The sequence below is a fragment of the Colobus angolensis genome, unplaced genomic scaffold (assembly GCF_000951035.1).
Source record: "Colobus angolensis palliatus isolate OR3802 unplaced genomic scaffold, Cang.pa_1.0 Scaffold221, whole genome shotgun sequence".
In the NCBI taxonomy this organism is placed as follows: Eukaryota; Metazoa; Chordata; class Mammalia; order Primates; family Cercopithecidae; genus Colobus; species Colobus angolensis.
The window spans coordinates 1784306-1805442 of record NW_012115389.1 but is presented as its reverse complement, the minus strand read 5'-3'; the positions used below and the strand labels follow the sequence as shown (position 1 = coordinate 1805442).

Sequence of the window (21137 nt, the reverse complement as noted above, 5' to 3'; positions counted from 1 at the left end):
TGGTGATGCACACCTGTAGTCACAGTTACTTGGGAGGCCGAGGTGGGAGGATGGCTTGAGCCCAGAGGCAGAGGTTGCAGTGAGCTGAGATCGCATCACTGCACTCCAGCCTGGCGACCAAAAAATAAAGGGCAGGGGGACATTCTGAATTTTACTAGATGCCAATAGATGTATACATCTCATTTTCCAAATTAGCATCAATCAGTTGTTGGGTGTTTAGGTGGAACATGAAGTGCAGAGAGAACTGCCCTCATTCTTTCATAAAATTCTTATCGCAGACCTACCACATGCAAAACAGTGGGATATATGGAAATAAATGGGACATGATACCTGCCCTTGTGCTTATTATCTGTGAGCTTGCTACATAATAGCTATAATAGGTGTTCAGTAAATAATTTCTGAATACGAATCATGAGGCATGTCTGTGGGGTAAGGTGTATAAAATAAAGCTATGTGGAACACTGGATGAGTCAAATACATTTAAATTTGTAGAAATTTTGGCCAGGTGTGGTGGCTCACGCCTGTAATCCCAGCACCTGGGAGGCCTAGGTGGGCAGATCACCTGAGGTCAGGAGTTCGAGACCAGCCTGGCCAATATTGTGAAACCCCATCTCTACTAAAAATACAAAAAATTAGCCAGGTGTGGGGGTGGGCGCCTGTAATCCCAGCTACTTGGGAGGCTGAGGCAGGAGAATCACTTGAACCCGGGAGGCGAAGGTTGCAGTGAGCTGATACCACGCCATTACACTCCAGCCTGGCCAACAAGAGTGAAACTCCATCTCAAAAAGAAAATTGTGGAAATTTTCATAGAAACAAGGAGTTACTTCTGTGTACCAGGATAAGGGAATCATCTGTAGGACAGGGCTTCTTAACCTCAGCACCTTCGGGCCAGGTAACTGTTGTAGGGTGTTTAGCAGCATCTCTTTTATTCTGTCTTCCAGTTGTGATAACTGTCTCTAAACATTTCCAGATGGCTCCTGGGGGCCAAAGGCCCTCTGGATGAGAACCATGGCTGTAGGGGATGTCTTCTGAAGACACGGGCACAAAGGAGGCCTTCTACAACATAAAGAACAAAATAAGGGAAAGGGTAAATGCAGTTGCATTTATTAAGGTAATTTGATGTGGCATGGGGGGTGGTGTGTAAAGTGAGCTAATACAAATGATGCTGGATACAGATCATGGATGTATACACAGTGGAGAGCTGATTTTATTTGGGAGGCAATGGGAGCTTTTACATTGTTGAGCAAAGGAGTGACGAGATCAGTCTTGCTTTTTAGAAAGATTAGTTTGGCAGTTACTTATTTGTAATTAAAATTAGACAGCAAATAGGATGCAGGGGAGAAGTCAGGTGACTATTAAAGTAGTCTGAGAAGTAATTCTGGACAAGAGCAGTGGTAATGGAACTAAAAAGGATTGCAGGTTTTAGCAATATATCCAATGCGAGGAAGGGGAACTTAAGATGACATTTTAAATTTGAGAGTGGTAGTACCATTAAAAACTAAGGAATTTTGATTAACTAGTGCTTCAGGCCCTTTGAAATTAAGTTGAATTTTGGTTCTTTCTGAACAATACACCAGATTTCTAGAAAAACACATAAGGTATGTTTTGTTTTTAGACATCTATTTAGTGCCTATTATAGCATGGTGTTAGCTTCCGAAGAGACAAGAATGACAAAAATACAGTCTTACCATTAATGGCATTGAGAGGTCTAGCAGTAACTTGTTTATCGTATGCCCTGATCCACCCTTTCTCATTTCCTTATTAAGCACACAATACTGAGACCAGAATAAAGTAGTACATTTACGACCTTGTGAAGAATGTTCAGGTGTTCGGGTATGTTATCTTCATTTTGTGCTGCTTTAACAGAATACAGGAGACTGGGTAATTTGTAAAGAACAGAAATGTATTTCTCACAGTTCTGGAGGATGGGAAGTCTAAGATCAAGGAGCTGGCACTTGTTGACTAGGGCTTTCTTGCTGTGTTCTCACATACAGAAGGCAAGCTAGCAGGATGCTCCCTGAAGCCTCTTTTATTAAGGGCCTTCACCCCAGTCCTGAGAGAATCCCTCATGGCCTAGTGATCTCTTAAAGGGCCCACCTCTTGATGCTGTCACATTGGCAACCCTTGAATTTGAGGGGACACATTCAAGCCATAGCAAACTGAACATTTCTCCCATGCCAAATAGCACCATGTTCTTTGTCAGAAGGTGTTGGTAGAGGGGCACTGCAGAATAAAGGGGCTTCTCTTGCTTCTAAGATGATATTGTGACAGTTAATTTTATGTGTCAACTTGACTGGGCCACAGGGTGCCTAGCTACTGGGTCATACTTTTTTTTTTTTAAGAGATTTAACTTCTGCTCTGATTTTCCAATTATAAGGTCAAACATTATGCTAGGTGTTTCTGTGAGGGTGTTTTTACATGAGATTGACATTTAAATCAGTGGACTTTGAGTAATGCAGACTGCCCTCCTCAATGTTAGTGGGCTTGATCCAGTCAGGTGAAGGTCTGAAGAGAAAAAATGACTGTCCTCTTCCAAGAACAAGAGAATCCTCCAACAGATACGTTTGGACTGGACCTGCACTATCAGCTTTCCTGGGTCTCCAGCCTCTTGCCTCACACTCCAGCTTTTGGACTTGTTAGACTTAATAATAATCACACAAGCCAATCCTTTTAAGGGAGTTTGTCTGGAGAGTCTTGACAAACACAAACATCTACTGAGAGTTCCTGTCCAAGTTTTGCTCACACCCTGGCAAGAGGCTTCTGGCTTACCAGTAGAGGGTGAGAGATTCTTTGCTTCTAAGACCCGATCCACCAGCTGTACACCAGCTCTGGCCCAAGGCAAGACAATTTCCCCATCACTGAGGAGGCTATAGCCAGTCTCTCTCCATTAGGCCGGACTTCACCATGGGTAAGGGGAGCCCCTTTCAAGGGTATTCTTAACTTGGGTACTCTCAGTCCTAGAACATCGTAGCTCTCTTTCATCCCTCTTAAAAGCTAATACCATTATCAGTTAACAGTTTTTTTATATTAAAATTATCCCTGTTCAAGTTAATGGTCTGGTTTCTGTCTCCTGACTAGATATCAGGATACAATATTTACTATCATATCTCTACTACTTTGTTTGAAGTTTTTCATAATATTTAAACTGAATTTTTGATCATTAAATACTTACATAGAACAGGACAAAAGATGATTTTCCTTTGTCTACTTATTGTAAGGAAGTGTCCAAGATTTACCACTACGTCATGATTACAGGTGGTCACCAACTTATTATGGTTTTAGGATTTTTTGACTTTATGATGGGTTTACAGGGATGCAGCCCCATTTCAAGCTGAGGAGCTCCTTAGGACTTACGAATCATGCCTCTTTCATACCACGGTAAAGTTGGAAAATTGTTACGTCAAGCTGTCATTAAGTAGGAGGCTGCTGTGTTGCTAACGTTATATGCTTTTTTAACTTATGATGGGTTTACTGGGAATTAACCACAATGTAAATCAAGGACCATCTGTATATTGTATGATTTTTGCTAATGCATTGAGAGAGATCTGTGTAAATTATGACTTCAAAATATGCATATTACCTCCAACTGTGTTAACTCATGTTTTTTAAGAGAATAAGGGTATTTTCACCCTATGTGGATGTGCTGTAGAAGTGTTCGAAGCTACGAAAGTCTATAAATAACAAATCAACTTAAACTTTTTGGGAAATAATTTCTACTAAAGATTCATAATCAGCGTATTCCTTCAATGACTGTACAAGTTCATCCAGTAGATAATCTCCCTGCATAAAAGTTTCAAGATCATGCAGTGTCTTGCTTATTCTGTGATCTGTGACCCGGTTGTGTGGAAAATTATATGTTCTTATTTTCTCTGATCTTCCTTTACTTCCAATCTGTATATAGAAAAAAAGATGAGATACAGTTAGATTCAGGGCAATTTAAACCTACAAATTTAACTGATCTGGAGACTTACGTTCTTGATTTATAACATGAATCAAAATGCGAGAATCAGGTTTTAAACACTTTGAATCCCCAAATGACATGGGAACATGATATAGAAAAAAGAACATGTGCTCTAAAATCAGATTAATATCTGAATCCTGCCTCAGCCACTTCAATGTTCTATGACCTCGGGCAGCTTAGTTTCCCCATCTGCAAAATACAGTGTCTACTACACAGTGATGATGGCTATAGAGCCTGGCACATAGTTGCTATTCCTATAGTTGCTGAATACGTATTATCTCTGTGAATTAATGCAGTCATCTTCCGTGATAACAAGGCGGTGAGTTTCCCATATTGAGGAGTTCTTAAAAGGCTCTGTAGTTATAAAATTAAATACTGGCAGGGCACGGTGGCTCATGCCTGTAATCTCAGCACTTTGGGAGGCTGAAGTGGGTAGATCACCTGAGGTCAGGAGTTCAAGACCAGGCTGCCCAACATGGCGAAACCCCGTCTCTAGTAAAAATACAAAAAATTAGCCGAGTGTGCTGGTGGGCACCTATAATCCCAGCTACTCAGGAGGCTGAGGCAGGAGAATCGCTTGAACCCAGGAAGCAGCAGTGAGCCGAGATCGCGCCACTGCACTCCAGCCTGGGTGACAAGAGTGAAACTCTATCTCAATAACAAACAACAACAAAAATTAAACACCAAACAGGAAGAAAGCCAAGTTGAGTTAGATTTCAAACTTCCTTCCATATTACAATTTCAAAGGATTAAAAATGAATGAGGACTCAGTATATATCTTTATTTTTAGTAACTGATTAAAAGTCTGAGAAAAATACCTTTGAATATAGAAAACAGGGCAGAGGTGTAAGATTACTATCAAACAAGGAGAGTCCTCAGACTACCTGAATTGTTTTCAACACAGGTTAAAACAAATATAATATGTAAAAACTGAGTTATTTTAAAAAAAGCTGAATTACATAAAAATATTTCTATCCTTTAAAAGCATTTTTAAAATTCATTTTTTACCTGAATTTTTCTAGCATTCTGTCTTTTATTTGCTTCTTTTTCTAGATGCATGCTGTACAGTTTTGCACGTAACTTTGTCATAGCCAGCTCTCTATTTTTCAGTTGAGATCTCTCTTGTTGACATTCAGAAACAACACCTGAATAGTGTTACAAGAATTAAAAAGTTTTAATAGAAAAATCTTCTTATTATCAAGGAATACTCCTTTTCCTCATCATCCTTTTTCTTCTTCCTTTATGAGGGGGAAAAAACAGGACTCTAATAAAAAAGGGAGAGACTATAGACTTCACTTTTGCAGAGTTTATCAGAAAACTGAAAATTTAAGTTTGAGCAATAGCACAAAGTATTTCTTTCTTTTTTTTTTTGTTTGAGATGGAGTCTCACTCTGTCACCCAGGCTGGAGTGCAGTGGTGATATCTTGGCTCACTGCAAGCTCTGCCTCCCGGGTTCAAGCGATTCTCCTGCCTCAGTCTCCCCAGTAGCTGGGACTACAGGCACCTGCCACCACGCCTGGCTAATTTTTTTTGTATTTTTAGTAGAGATAGGGTTTCACCATGTTAGCCAGGATCGTCTTGATCTCCTGACCTCGTGATCCGCCCGCCTCAGCCTCCCAAAGTGCTGGGATTACAGGCGTGAGCCACTGCGCCCGACCTAGCACAAAGTATTTCTATACTGAAGGCATACATACTAAACAATAAGCATAAATCATTTAATACGGATTGTTTCCCCTCAGCTAGCCACCGTGTTTTAAAAGTAACAACTACTTACAGAAATGAAGATAAATGAGAAATCCTATTACTAGAGAAAATCACTTAATTTTTTTAGGCTATCCATTTTCTCCCCCCAATTTCTGTTTTGTATTCTGTATTACCTAAGACGACATCCAGTTTAACATAAGGATATTCCCATAATTAAAAGAACAAAATCATAACAATCCAGTACTGGCCTCAACCACTATTAGTTAATAGGGATTATGCCCCTTTGAAATCAGTCATAGTAAGAGATTCTTGTTTCCCTTCTAGATAACTGAGATTTGCTATCCATATGCTTTATCACATGTGAATCACTGTGGTAATACTTGTGAAAGACGTTTAGTTCAACCTACAGTGTACTGGAGACTTAAAGATTTGGATGTAGTCCCTTTGCCTAACTATCTAGAATCAGATCCCCTGGAGGTATGTGAATGAAGTTAATGGAAAGAAGCCCCTGCAGTTATATACAAAACTGTACAATGCTTTCATCTCATTTTTTCAAAGGAGGCTATGTTCCCCTCCCCTGCAAAAATGCCCAGAACCAATGATTTAGAGCATTTTCTGATAAAGAACCCATGATAATAACTTCATTGTGAGAATTTTCTTTTTAAGTATAAACCTCAGAACTCCACCTGGAAGGACCATCCACACCTTCTATAAATAATCATTAATACAGACATTCCCTGAGTTTGGATCCCTCCCTCTTCCTGGCCTTGCAATTATCCCCCAGAGTATCAGGTAAGGCTTCTAAGTAAATCAAGTATTTAATAACAGTCCTTTGTAGTATACATTTCTCTGGTAACTGACGATCTATTTCAGTGGAAAATTAGTCAAATTATTCCAAAATTGATTTCTTTGGTGTCGTATGTTGAAGGAATAAGTACACACCTGTTGGAAGATGAACTATCCGGACAGCACTGTCTGTGGTATTTACATGCTGCCCCCCAGCTCCACTGGCTCGCTTAGTGTCAATTCTCAAATCTTTCGGATTAATCACGAGATTAATCTATACAGAAGAAAAACTGGTATTTTAAAAGGTTATATGTACCAACTTTATAAAGGCAAGAGCGACCCATTTATAAATACACAACATGAACAGAATTCATATATTTGGGAGGTTTAACTTTAAGACTAGAAAGTAGCTAGAAGGATACCAATTTAAAACTGCTTTGCTTTTTGGAAGAGTAAGGAATCGAAATTGTACAGGATTGTACAGTTTTGAAAAACAAATCCTTTCTAGTTCTCAGAAACCTGGCTTCTCTTTACCCATTTCTTACCAAAGAAACAGTAGAACTTGATACTATTCTGCCTACTTTTAGAACTGAATGCGTGAGCTAAGGAAAGGTTTTTTTCAAATTTTTCTGAGTTTAAAGAGCCTAGCAGCAGGAAAAAAAACCACACACACACACACACACACACAAATGGTAGCTTCAGAACTGTGGGAAGGGTCTGTTTTGTTTTATTTCAAACATATTTGGAGGCAAAGATGAACCAAATGGAAATGGGAGTGACCAAGAAATCATGGGTCTCAATTCCTCAACACACTGGGATCTGAGGTCAAGGTAATGCTTTGTCCTGGGAGCCACCATCAAAAGCACTGTTTCATGAACAACTAAGAACCATTCTGTGACATGTCTGCAATGCTGGCGGTAAGAATCCTACCATTCCCTGGGCCTTCCACCTCTATGTTTCCCTGTGTGACTCCCTCTTATGGTTGCTAGAAGAATTAAGATGATACATGGACCTCAGTGTCTCATCTTTTCCTGAAACCTTCCACCCCAAGATGCTTAAACGTAAGTGACTAGGTTGCTAGGTGTGGCTCCTGCCATTTATTCTACTTCACTCTCTCCCTTAACTGTTTAGTTTCTCATCTACGCTTCACACAAAAATTAGATCTGAAGAAACTATGAAGACCTAAAGAAAGGAACTCCATGAAACCTATTACAGAGTCAATAGCACTTTTTCCCAAAATTAGCATAGGAACCACTGAGAGTTCCTTCTCAAAGCATTCACACTTCATTCTGAAAAACAAGTCAGATATCTCCTATCACTTTTTAGCAGAAAGGAAATGAGGCAAAACAGAACTCCTACACTAAGTTATCTTAAAAATATAGACTGAGAATTTGCTTTGTGAGAAAAAGTATACTCATTATGAACAGTATAACAATATATTTTAATTTTAATGTAACTGGGTTATGAAGCAGCAATTCTGTTAATTACCTTTGTTAAATAGGATTGTTGCTGTTAATACCCCATAAACCAGTCACACAAGGCAGAAGTCATTATAAAGGCAACCAGTCCATATTTAAATAGGTTATTATTTCACCCACAGAGATGATCTCACAGTAACTACTTATTAAGAAAATATTAATACACAGACAATGCAACATTGTATCATTTACAAATCCTTGATTTTTAACATTATAACATATTTTTTAGACTGAGATAATATACAACTCAAAATACACAAGCTTGGAAGACCAAATAGATACTCAATTCAGTAAACTCTAAATGTTACTCTGGGGGCAAGGCACTGTGCTAGGCCCAGGATTCCAAGGAGAAGGGCTTATAAGCCTTACCTCAGTAGGCTGGGGTAATATCGCTACAGTCATGGTGCTAGTATGGATGCGGCCTTGCTTTTCTGTCTTTGGCACTCTTTGTACTCTGTGCACACCTCCTTCAAATTTCATGTGCCTGTAGGCTTCTGAACCCCCAATGCTGGCAGACGCATGTCTAAGGCCACCTTGAAAATACAGGGAAATGGAATTATTTTTATTATTCCTGCCATTTATAAATAATTGATCACCAATCACATCTACTATCTTGAACTATATTTTTAAACTCATAAAAGGAGATAAACATGGAGACTGTAAAAATCTTGAGGTATATTTTTAAAGTTATAAAAGGAGATAAACATGGAGACTGTAAAACATTAAAATATTTAGTGTTTTAATATTTATCTTTACTGCTTACAAGTACTAAACAAAACATGTATGAGGCTAATCAATTGACATCAGTAACATATCTAAGACTACTTTTAAAAACTGTTAGCAATTCAATGGTTAGTATTATTGAAAGACTCTCCATGAGATTTTATAGGTCATTTCAAAATTATTGTATTTGCATTCAAATTTATTAGGTAAAGGATGAGCATAAAACTACATAAGCATCCTTACAGATAAGTTCTAAAGCCTAGTCATGGTCTTTCCAACTCTTTTCCTAAACACTTTACCCAAAACAAAACGAATAGTTTACTGACCTATTTCACTTGGAAAATATTCCAGGGTTTCAAAATGCCATCTTTTAAATGCGGCATATTGTTGATACATATCAAATATCTCTGAAGTAAACAACATTGCCTCCTGACCTCCAACTCCTGCAGTTACTTCCAGGATCAAATCATTTTCATCTGTTTCTTCTGAGGGAACCAAAAGTAAGATAATCTGTAAATACAAAAATATCACCCCTCCTATAATTAAGATTTAAATTTTACCAAAAAATAAAAAGCTAAATGATTAGATTCAGAAATTTTAAATTTTAACTTAAGTTTCTCCAAGCAAATAATTTAATATTGCTGAGTACTGTTCAACCATCTTGCCAATTAGAACTGTATAATGTGTAACTTCCATAAAGTATTAATGTTACAACTATATTATAAATGCTGTAAGATTCAGCTAAAACTTCAGGCTTGTTTTATTTTCTGTTGGAGTTCTTGTATGCTTTATATCAGTTCTCTCTTCTGTTAATAAGAACTAAGTACTTGCTGTGATTAGGAAATTACACTGTTGTAGAAAGCAAAAGATGATTCTAGCTCCTTCCTGTTGAAATTTAAGGCCTAGTATGGCAGAAAACCAAAAGCACTCAAAACTGCATTTGTATTATTTTAAGATTTCTTATTATGGAAGATAAACTTGTAATTTTGAAACTAAAAAGGCCCTTAGAGATTATCTGGTCCAATTCTTTAATTTTACATGTAAAGGAAACAGAGGTTAACAGAGATTAAATGACTTGTTTAAGGGCAAAGCGTTAGTTACTGACCAAGCAGGCACAAAAACACAAACCTTTGTGCCTAGATCAGTCTTCCCTCCATTACAATAGTATGTTTCTAATCAAGGGGATCTAGAATAAAGACTTCTTAGATTAAGTTAATTAATAAGAAAAGCTACCAACATTTTATTGGTTCTTTAATATATGGCAGGCATTCTAAGCACTGTACATACTTTAATTCTTAAAACAATCTGGGGTAAGTATTATTAACAGTTCTACCTTAAGATGTGAAACTAACTTTACAGGGGTTGAATAATCTAGTGGCTCAACATTACCCAACTCGAAAGTAAGTGGAAGAGCTAGAATTGAACCTGAATATACCTGAGTACACTGCTTTCACCCTAGACATTGGTCAGAAGCCATGCTAGTTACTACTTTTCCATCTCTCTAGCCGATGCCAATACAACATTATCATTCAAATTTTGAACAAATGGATTTTACTTCTGTTTGTTGATTACTACACATTGAACAGAAACCTTTAATACATATATCCTTCTTATTCACACAAAATTTAATTTAGAAAATGGGTAAAACACGAGCTACACTACACTTTTCACCTTATAGTGGAATTCTCCCCTTCTAACATAGGTTATAGGAACATTAGTTTTTAGTAAATTTCACATTTGGCTAAAGGGAAGGCAGATTCTCAAAAATAAGTACCCCCTTTCCTGGGTCCTTCCTTACCTAACACATTCTTTCACTTATCCCCAGAGGTAACTGCTGTCAACCTTTAGTCTCTGCTTTACAGAATTAGCAAAGAGTGGCTCTAATTTCATATAATTATTCTTCATTAACTCTATATGTTCTGTAATTCTCCTGGATGTATAATCAAAGCAGTGTAATCCAATTCTTAAAATCCTGAGGGCTTACTCTAGGTCTGACATTCTAAATAGTGTAAGAGATGCAAAATAAATATTCCTGGCCCTGAGGCTCACGGTCTATCACTGTACCAGGGGACTTCAAGAAGTTGTATTTCAAAGTTATTTTGTAACAAAATAAACTCATGCTAACTTGTTATAAGAAGTTACAGGTTCTAGTTTAAGGCACTAAAAAGGGCATATCAGTTCTGCTAAAACTGAAGCAAGAAGAAACATTAAATTGCTGGTGAAGCTTGGGTGGAAGAATGGTGAAATCATTGATGCTTTATGAAAAGTTTACAGGGACAATGACCTGAAGAAATCAGCAGTTTACAAATGGAGAACTCGTTTTACGTAGAGACAAGATGATGTTGAAGAAGAAGTCCACAGTGGCAGACCATCCACATCAGTTTGTGAGGAAAAAAATTAATCTGATTTGTGCCCTAATTGAAGAGGACTGATGGTTAACAGCAGAAACAACAGCCACACCAAAGACATCTCAACTGGTTCAGCTTATAAAATTCTGACAAAAAAACTAAAGGTGAGCAAACTTTCCTCTGGATGGGTGCCAGAACCTTTGCATGCAGATCAGCTGGAGGCAAAAGCAGAGCTTTCAATAGAAATTTTAAACAAATTGGATCAAGATCCTGAAACATTTCTTTGAATTGTAACCGCAAATGAAACATGGCTTTACCAGTATGATCCTGGAGACAGAGCATAATCAAAACAATGGCCACCAAGATGTGGAAGGGGTCCAGTCAAAGCGAAAGCAGACTGGCTAGGGGCAAAGGTCATGGCAATAGTCGTTTTGGGGATGCTCAAGGCATCTTCCTTACTGACATTCTGGATGGCCAAAGAACAACAGTATCTGCTTACTAGGAGGGTTTTGAGAAAATCAGCCAGAGTTTTACCAAAATACCAGGGACAGCTTCACCAGAGTCCTCTCCTACACCAGTGCTCCTGCTCATTCCTCTCATCCAACAGAGGCAATTTTGAGAGTTTCAATGGGAAATCCATAGGCATTCATGTTACAGTCCTTATGTGGCTTCTCCTTTTTTTGTTTCCTAATCTTAAAAAATTTGTAAAGGGTACCCATTGTTCTTTAGTTAATAATATAAAAAAGACTACATTGACATGGTTAAATTCCCAGGACCCTCAGTTCTTTAGGGATACATTAAATGCTGGTGTATCACCTTTTTGCTTACAGAAGTGTCTTGAACTTGATAGTTGGTGGCACTTATGTCAATAAAGTTTATATATATATATCTCTTTTAATTCCAGTTTTCCAAAAACTTTTGAAGTCCTTTCATATAACCTCTTCTGCCCCATGTCTACCTCTAACCTTCTTTAAAAAAAAAAAAAAAAAAGAGGGAAGATACATCACTATTTTGCTGCCTTTCCAGAAAATACTATCACTGTGACATTTAACTTTCTGTGAGAGCTGTACAGTACTTTTTGTATGATGAAAACAGGACCACGTGAAGTTTGTTCTTTAAAAGCCAGTTTATTGATAGTCATAATCATTTCAAAATGTATGCATATATCAAAACATCACATCATACACCTTAAATATATGCAATTTTGGGGGTCAATTTATATCTCAATAAATCTAGAAAATAAATTTTAAAAACCCAATTTATTCTAAACAGTAACAAGCTAGTCACTTCTTTGTTTTTATAAACCTTTAATAAACTTTAATGCCTAAGAATAGCACAAATGCTTTATTCTTTGCAGAAATACCATACCTGATGCTTCAGCTGAGTTATTTCTTTTTGACACAGAGTTATTTCATTCTCTGCAAGTTTCCTTAAATCTTCATTCTCATCTAGGAAAAAAAGGGCAGAAGTTAAGGTTTTCCTTAATTAGTGTTAAACTGCCAGCAGACTTCTAGGAAATAGTTTTATGGTTATTATAGCTGAAGAGAAAAATAAAATGTCTATCTTGTCCTTTCAATAAATGCCATTCAATAAATGCCTTTCAATAAATGTCCTTTCAATCCATTTCACCATTTGATATATTAGTTTTCATACGCATGTAAGTATAAAATTTTTTTTCTGACAAAAGAAAGTAAAATAAAAATTTCTATAAAAATATAAAGAAGCTAAACTCTTCCATAATTTCATCTCTGTGAAATATGCACTTTAATAAATATGCTTTTAGGCTTCCAACTTAGACTGTACAATAACCAATGAGTGCATTTAGCTAATAAGATGGACAGAAGGGATACAGAAGTTTACATCAGTAAAACTAAAATTCAATTAAAAAGTAGAAAGTTATTTATTCTCTTATAAGCAAATGTTTCATTAGTATTTTAGTATCCACCCAAAAACATTTATTAGACTCTGCCTAATGTACACAGAATGTTTATATGAAGTACTCCTCTCTCTCTGGCTTTACCCTTATTGTTGTTTCATCTTTAAATTTTCATTTTTATCTTATAAAACATACTTTCTCATTCCTCTACCCTATAGATGATATGCAGCCTATATAAAGGAGGAGGAAAGGGAAAATTTCTGGCTATTAACAAATTGTTCTCTCTATGGAAAGTTCAAACCCTTACAAAGTATCTGTATGCTTCTCTATTAAGAACCAACCGTGCTGAGAACTGGGATAATACATATGTAAGACCTGCCCTCAAGAAAGCATTATAGATAATTTTAGTTTCTTTATATTTTTCTAAAAGAGGAAAACAAAAAATAACCTAAACCACTATGTGATATGGTTTGGCTGTGTCCCCACCCAAATCTCATTTTGATTTGTAGCTCCCACAGTTCCCACCTGTTGTGGGAGGTAACTGAATCATGGGGGCAGGTATTTCCCGTGCTGTTCTTGTGATAGTGAGTAAGTCTCACAAGATCTGATGGTTTTATAAAGAAGAGTTCCCCTGCACAAGTTCTCTCTCTTGTCTGCTGCCATGTAAGAAGTGTCTTTTGCCTTCCACCATGATTGTGAGACCTCCCCAGCCACGTGGAACTGTGAGTCTATTAAACCTTTTTTTCTTAAAAATTACCCCATCTTGGGTATGTCTTTATCAGCAGTGTGAAAACAGACTAATACACTATGTGATTAAATATTAAAACAGTTGCACCTTGAAGGAATCTGTTGATTTTGGAATGGGCAGAAAAAGGAAAGAAAGATTAACTCAAGGAGAGAATAACAACAGCAAAACTGAAATAAGCAAGTACAGGAAGCACTGCTGAAAATTATTTTGGCACGCATATGGTATGGAAGAAATCTGGTAGAATGGAAAATGTGTTGAGTTAGGAAAAGCAAAAATGAATTCTAGCCCTAGTTTAATCGCTAAGGTACTGTTAGGGCAATAGGCTCAACTTCTCTCAGTTATGACAAGAATGAAATGAAAGTTCTGAGCTGGATGATCTCTAAGGTGCCTTTCAGTTCTGCAAAGATAAGGAGATTGGAACTAGAGTCTAGAAGTAATTTAAAAACTATATTTTATTTAACCCAATATGCTCCAAATATTATTTCAACATGTAATTAACATAAAAATATTACTTTCTATACCAAGTGTTTGAAATCTATATGTATTTTACACTTAAAAACCTTAATTCAGACTAGCCACAAATAGATGCTCAACAGCTATGTAGCAACTGGCTACTATATTGGACAGCGCCGCTCTAAAGGGTTTAGAATGAGGAGTTACTCACAGCCAATGGTAATACACTACTTCTTTAATTTCTTTGAATATTATAAATCAACATATGTTTACTGGACACCTACCATGTGCCCGCCTTCCCCTTTCCCTACAAAGATGTTTATGGTTTCCCATTCTAAATGGATCCCATTCTTTTCAACCCTCTGAGTAGCTGCTTATTGTCACCCCTCTTTTCCCACCCACATTTCTGGAGATAAAATGCCATTTTTATTACTTTTCTCCTGTTAACTCTAATTTACCTTTCAAGCTGTTACACTGGATTCTATAATCATATCAAGACTATTTTTATTCAAATTACCAATGACAAAATTGCCAAATCGAAAGAGTTATTTCAGTGTGACCTGAAAAGGTTGAGTTTTACCTTTCTATGTCAGGTACTGAGGATTTTTTTTTTTTTTTTTTTTGAGGCAGGGTCTTGCGCTGTCACTCAGGCTGGAGTGCAGTGGCACCATCTTGGCTCACTGCAACCTCCATCTCCCGAGTTCAAGCAATTCTCCCACCTCAGCCTCTCAAGTAGCTGGGACAACAAGCACACACCAGCATGCCCAGCTAATTCTGCACTGTTTGTAGAGTCAGGGTTTTGCAATGTTGCCCAGGCTGGTCTCGAACTCCTGGGCTCAATTGATCCACCCACCTGGGCCTCTCAAAGTGCTGGGATTAGAGGCGTGAGCCACCACGCCTGGCCAAGGATCTCTTACTTCTTGAAATTTTCTTTAATTGGCTTCTACAGATTCATTTATTTATCTACTTCAAGGTCACAAAGCTCTGGCTGTTTTTTTCTTAACCTTTTATAACTTTCTTCTCTGCCTGCTCCTCAAATACTATGTATTTCTGGCCTTTTTAGACTTGTTTCTATCTTAATGAATTTTCCCTGAGTGTTCTCATCTACTTCTAAGGTTTAGTTTACCACGTACTGTATATCTCAAGAGCTCTCATGATTATTTGGGCTCAATTTTTCTCCTATGTCAGTAATTTTTTCTCCTCAACTAGTACAGATATCATTATTGGAATTCCTTTTCACAGGTATTTTTAACTTAATATGGCATTCAGTGCAAAACTCATCTTTTGAAAAAAATTTGGTCCAACTTTTATACTTTCGTCTTAATTAACAGTACCACTCGTGTGCTGAAGCCAGAAACCTAAGACTTTTCTTAGAATTAACTCTCTCTCCTTCATCCTTCTCAGGACATAAGCCACTAAATCCTAATTGGTTCCTCAGAATGTTTTGTGAGTCAGACCTATTCCTATCACTATTTCTTCTTTGGATTGTTTCAACTTCCTCCTCCCTGGCCTGTCAGTCACCAGGGTTTCTGGAGAATACTCCAATTCATCCTCAACGCATGCCACCATTAACTTTTCTTTACAAAGACGTGACTTCTCTGCTTAAAAACATATGCAACTTTCCATGGTCTATAAAAAATAAATTCAAATTTTTTGTCTTGCAAGGTTCTTAACTGTCTTTCTGGCTTCATGTTTCTATGACATTATCATCTCCCACCTATTCTATACTTAGGCCATATTGAGTTTCCCAATTTAGTACCTTTACCTAGGTCGGTCACCTCTCTGCCTTCAATCTCTTGCACCATCTGACAGACAACCTCCTGCTTACCCTTCGAGATACACTTAAATGCCAGCCTTTGTTTTTGATAACACTCTGGGGTTTATTGCAGATGTTAAACACTAATCTTTATAACTATAAAAGTCACTTAATATTCTTACTTCTTACACATCTCCCTTACTAGACTGTAAGCGCCTAAAAGCTATTTCCGTAATTTTTTTAGTAATTAGTGGTGTCTGACTAAACAAACCCTGGAGTACAGTAAGGGATCAATACAAGTTAAACTATTACTATATCCTGTATGGGTGGGCCTTTACACCTCCCCAGTGTTTAACAAGTGCTTGCTCTCCTAGGTCTTTATTCATACATTTATATCTATTCTTACTTCCAGCTATATTACAGGTAATTAATTATGTCCCTCACTAGACTGCGAATCTCTGTGGAAGCTTGCTACCCAAAGTGGTGCCTGGACCAACAGCTTGGCAGGCCTGGGAGCTTATAGCAATGCAGACACTTAAGCCTCATTCCAGAATCACTTGGGAAACTTGTTAAATGCACGTCTAGGCCGGGCACGGTGGCTCACACCTGTAATCCCAGCACTTTGGGAGGCCGAATCACGAGGTCAGGAGATCGAGACCAGACTGGCTAACACGGTGAAACCCCGTCTCTACTAAAAATACAAAAAATTAGGGCGCCTGTAGTCCCAGCTACTCCGGAGGCTGAGGCAGGAGAATGGTGTGAACCTGGGAGGCGGAGCTTGCAGTGAGCCGAGATCGCGCCACTGCACTCCAGTCTGCGCAAGAGAGCGAAACTCCGTCTAAAAAGAAAAAAGCACGTCTAGGTCTGAGATTCTGAGTCCTAAGTCTGCTATTAACAAGCACTGCCCCGATACTACTGCAGATGGGTCTCCACACCACACTTTGAGAAACACCGCTGCGGAACCCATCACAGGGACAGTGCCTTATTTATCCTTGCTAATGATCTCTTGCCCGAATACACAACTAATAAGCATGTAAAGGGGGGCAGAGCACCGTGGCAAAGGAGCACAAGAGAGCCCACAGGGGAGGATAGGATCAGAGAGCACGTAATGATGTCCTTACCTCTGATCCAAAATAAAAACGGCTGCAAGTAAGAGTTTCTAACTCGGGTCGTGTGGGTAGTGGAAAAAACAAACGAAGAGTCAAGAATGTGCTTTGACGCCGCTCCCCCGGGCCCGGCTCTTACCGTGCAGCAAGGGCTCGGTCTCCCGCAGTTCCTGCTCCTTCTCGTTCAACAGTTTGATCACTGCCGCCAACCCCGGCCTCCTGACCTTCAAATGGGCTTCAGACCCCGCCTGGCGCTCGAGGAAGGTCCGCAAGGGCCCGCCCCGGGCGAACAGCTCCTCCAGCGGCGGGCTACTGGAGCTCAGGGGCCGGCGGGCTGGGCCAATGGCCCCGCGGGGCCAGAGGCACCGGACAGCGCTCCACAGATGCCAGGACCGCATCATTAGGCCGAGACCGCGGAGCCTGACCGGAGCCGGAAGTTCCGGACAGGCCAGCCCTCGCGACAACACCCGGAACTTGGAGATAGGGGTGAGAGCTCACCAAGCCCCGCCCAGCGCACGCGCTGTTTTTTAAAGGATTTTCCGGCAGCCTTGGCAGGAACTTCCTGCCAAGCGTGAGAACGTTGCGAACTTCCTGGAGGCCAAAAGTTGAGGGGGCTGAGCGGAGCGTGATTGGGGCGGGGCGGGCCTGGGAGACCTTGGGAGCCTCTTCTGAAAGCCTCTTCGCAAGGACCCTGTTGATGGGTGTCGAGTTGGGCCGGAAAGGGAGAGCAGCAAATTGCCCCTCTGTTTTCTGATAGTGAGGATTTCTTTCCCATGCCCTGAGTCGGGACCTCCAGAGCCGCAGTGGAGGGCAATCGAGGGTCTAGACGCTGCAGGGTGGAGGTTACAGCCACGCAAGTCGTCAAGTCTCCAGTGCACGGCTGGCCCTGAGTCTCCAAGAGCGAGTTTTATTATGGACACGCGTGTGTGTATTCCTCTTCCTTTTTGCTGCTTATGTTTATCTTGTCCACGGTGGGTCAGGTTCGTGTTAATAAGGACGTGATAAGTGTATTATGAGATAACCACTGAATGAATTTGCCCAATAGACATGCGTGCCCTTTATTGCCGTGTCATTTACTTGCTTTCAAAGGACTTTGTTATTCACCTGCCCATTCATTTCACTTAGTCCCACTTATCGTCAGCTTTTAAAGAAGTGATTACGTGTTACAGTAACAACAGCCCAACAAAGTCTTCAGCTATCTGCCTCCAGGAGTCCAACTCTCGTCCCTTTCCAAAAAACTGGTAGCGGATAGGTGCCAGCAATACCGACATTTATTGGCACAATACTTTGCACTTTTCAAAAGACCTGTTCACAGCTCAACGGAGAAATAGATATGAGGGAATAAACACAAGCAAGACAGTCCTGAGAATGCGAGGGCTAAACGCTCAATCTGGGAATTGCCACCACCTAACTGGTTGGGGCAGCGTCTACTAAGTGGTGTTTCACTGTTGAGAGAGGTGATATATTAGAAGAACGCAACTTCTAATTTATTCATAAAAAATAAAATAGTAAAAAATGGGAACCCTTACCAAGGTTAAAATATCCTTAGATCATCTAATCGAAACTCTTAAGGTCGAGTATAAAATTCTTAGACAATACCTTTGCATTGCCTCTCTCTTTTCATCGTTTAGCACGATATGCAATGCAAATGCAGAGTGGAAGAATGAAATGACTCTTCAAACAACAGGAAGCAAAAATAATTTTTTTTTATTACTTAAAAGCTACTTAAAAGCTCCAACTAATTACCTCAGTTCATTTCCCTTTGTGTATTCAGGCTACACAACTTTATACAATCGTTCTGCTGTTGAAACCCGTTTTATTTTAATCCTGATCTGAGGATAGAACAGGACTGATCAGGATGTTTTCATCTCTATTAGAACAATTGTTTCCCAAGTCTGAACTTAACTTTGAATTTATTTTAACCATGGAAATGGTGAGAATCACTTGAACTCAACATGGTATATCTCTCAGTTGAATTCTCAGAACATAAGTCACTTCAACAATATATTTTATTATTTATAAAAGGTGCAAAATTTTAATTAAAACATTATAGAACAATATAAAGAATCTAGCCAGAATTTATTTTACCCCAAGTGCATAAGAAATTTAAGTAACACATAGAAGTGTACCTTTTATTCCTACAGTGTTATACCAATGAGGAAACAGTAACTTTCTAAGGATACATTGTTGAATTCTTTATTAATTCAAAACATTTTAAGAAAGTCAGTGTAATGCATATGCCTTTTACAATAACATCCATAGGTTTCCACAATATAGTAAAATGAAAACAGCTGTATTTTGTTTACTTTGAAAACTCAAAGATATCTATAGTTTGAGACTTCTGAATATTTTTACATTATTGTCATGCTCAAATTCTGTTACATGGTGAAAATTCTAGCATTTTCCAGAAGTACATTATTTTACATAGGTAAAATGATAAAATTGATTCTAGGAAGGGGAAATAAAAAACCCAGAAAAACTTAAATTGGAGGAAACATAATCTGGATTATCTATTCAATTTATGAATACCCACCGTTATTCTGGCATTGCAAAATAACCAAGTGTGGTGCCTCTTAAGTTGTATTCATGCATTCAAAACTTCTTTATTGTCCACTAATAAATATTGGTGGAGTACAATATATGGATATAGATTAAGTGTGATGAACATGGTAGTAAAAATTTATACACATTCGATATGTAATTTTACAAAGCCAAATACATTGAAATTCTTAATATTTAGCAAACATTTAAAAATCATATATAAGAAATATATTTATGACAAATCAGTTAAAGCCAGCAGGAAATATATCAGGTCTTTTACATTATTTCACTATTCAGTATTCATTGATTAGTGGAGGGCAGTATAGAAATGCAATAAGCAAAATGGTTAGTTTAAATTGAAATTACCTCTTATGACGATTAGTAAGACTAAGATCTTTAATATCCAAAGTATGTGGATGATTATTGTAATTAATTGCACAGATAGTTCAAGGGAAAAATTCACTTTCACCTCTATTAGGTGAATATTCAGGCTAAGACTTTTGGAGTTTTATTTTTTCCACTTCACTGTATTTTCTTTAAAGCATTTATTAGCAATCAGTTAGTGGAACCTAATATTAGTGTTTAGAATTTGTTTAGCTCAGTGTAAATGTCCAGAAAATTTATCAATATAATCTCTTTTAAAATGTGTTACTTTACAGTGGAGAAACATAATAGATGCTACCTCAGCTAGGTGATCAAGGTTAACATCAACAGCTAAGAGTAGCCTAAAGTTGAGAAAGTGTCACAGCTAAGAGGAGTCCCAATGATGGCATGTACCTTTGATATCATGTGATAAGCATGGCACTTTACTGTTGTGTTCTTCCAAAAACCAAAAACCTGTTGTCTAGTCATGAGAAAAACATCAGATAAATCCCCACCGAGGGACATTCTCCAAAATACCAGTTTATTTCTCAAAACTGTCATCAGAAACAAGGAAAGTTTCAGAAATTGTCACAGCTAAGAGAAGCCTAAGGAAACATGACAACTAAATGTAATGTGGTATCCTGAATTGGATCCTGGGACAGAAAAAGGACATCAGGTTACAAACTAAGGAAATCTGAATAAAGTATGAACTTAATGATCAATATTGGTTCATTAATGCCCATAGATGTATAAGGGACTTCTCTATTTGCAGTTTTTCTATAAATCTAAAACTACTCTAAAATAAAAGGTTTAATGGGCACATTACTATTTTAAATTTTATACATTTTATTTTTTCTTTAGAGTCAGGGTCTCACTTTGTTGCATAGACGAGTCTGGAACTCCTGGGCTCAAGTGATCCTCACACCTTAGTCTCCCAAAGTGCTGGGATTCTATGCGTGAGCCACCGTGTCTGGCCCATTACCACCTTTTAATAAGTTTTTATTTTCATTGTAAAATTGTTAAAGAAAATCATACCACCTTAATATTAAAAAGTGTTTTCTAATTGTCAATCTCTTATAACTTAGTCTTAGCCCTATAATTCATTTATATATTTAGCAAGTAACTTGATATTATTTCTGTCCTTGGAAATGTTGTTTTATTTCCTTTGGAAATAAAATTTTCAAATGATTTATCTTATTTAAACTTTAATTTTAACCTATAATTGTCTATCTGTCTATCTATCTATCTATCTATCAATCATCTATCTATGTCATTGAAAGAAACATTTCTATAG

At 38.1% G+C, this 21137-nt stretch overlaps 1 protein-coding gene across 5 annotated transcripts; it reads right to left on the bottom strand.

Moving 5' to 3' along the window:
- Positions 1-1183: 1183 nt before the first annotated feature.
- On the bottom strand, positions 1184-17467 carry MTRF1L (mitochondrial translational release factor 1-like). 5 transcript variants are annotated; one of them, XM_011943749.1, is made up of 7 exons: positions 17079-17467; positions 12369-12448; positions 8979-9137; positions 8299-8462; positions 6608-6725; positions 4970-5106; positions 1184-3891 (listed from the first exon to the last, which is right to left on the bottom strand). In XM_011943749.1, the coding sequence occupies exons 3-7, from the start codon at positions 9073-9075 to the stop codon at positions 3691-3693; spliced, it is 717 nt and encodes a 238-aa protein (XP_011799139.1). In that variant the 5' UTR covers positions 9076-9137; positions 12369-12448; positions 17079-17467; the 3' UTR covers positions 1184-3690. The 5 variants fall into 5 exon arrangements, with proteins under 5 accessions (XP_011799139.1, XP_011799136.1, XP_011799137.1 ...); XM_011943746.1 differs by having other exon boundaries at positions 3154-3891; positions 8979-9162; XM_011943747.1 differs by having other exon boundaries at positions 3154-3891; positions 9087-9162; positions 17079-17442.
- Positions 17468-21137: the final 3670 nt, after the last annotated feature.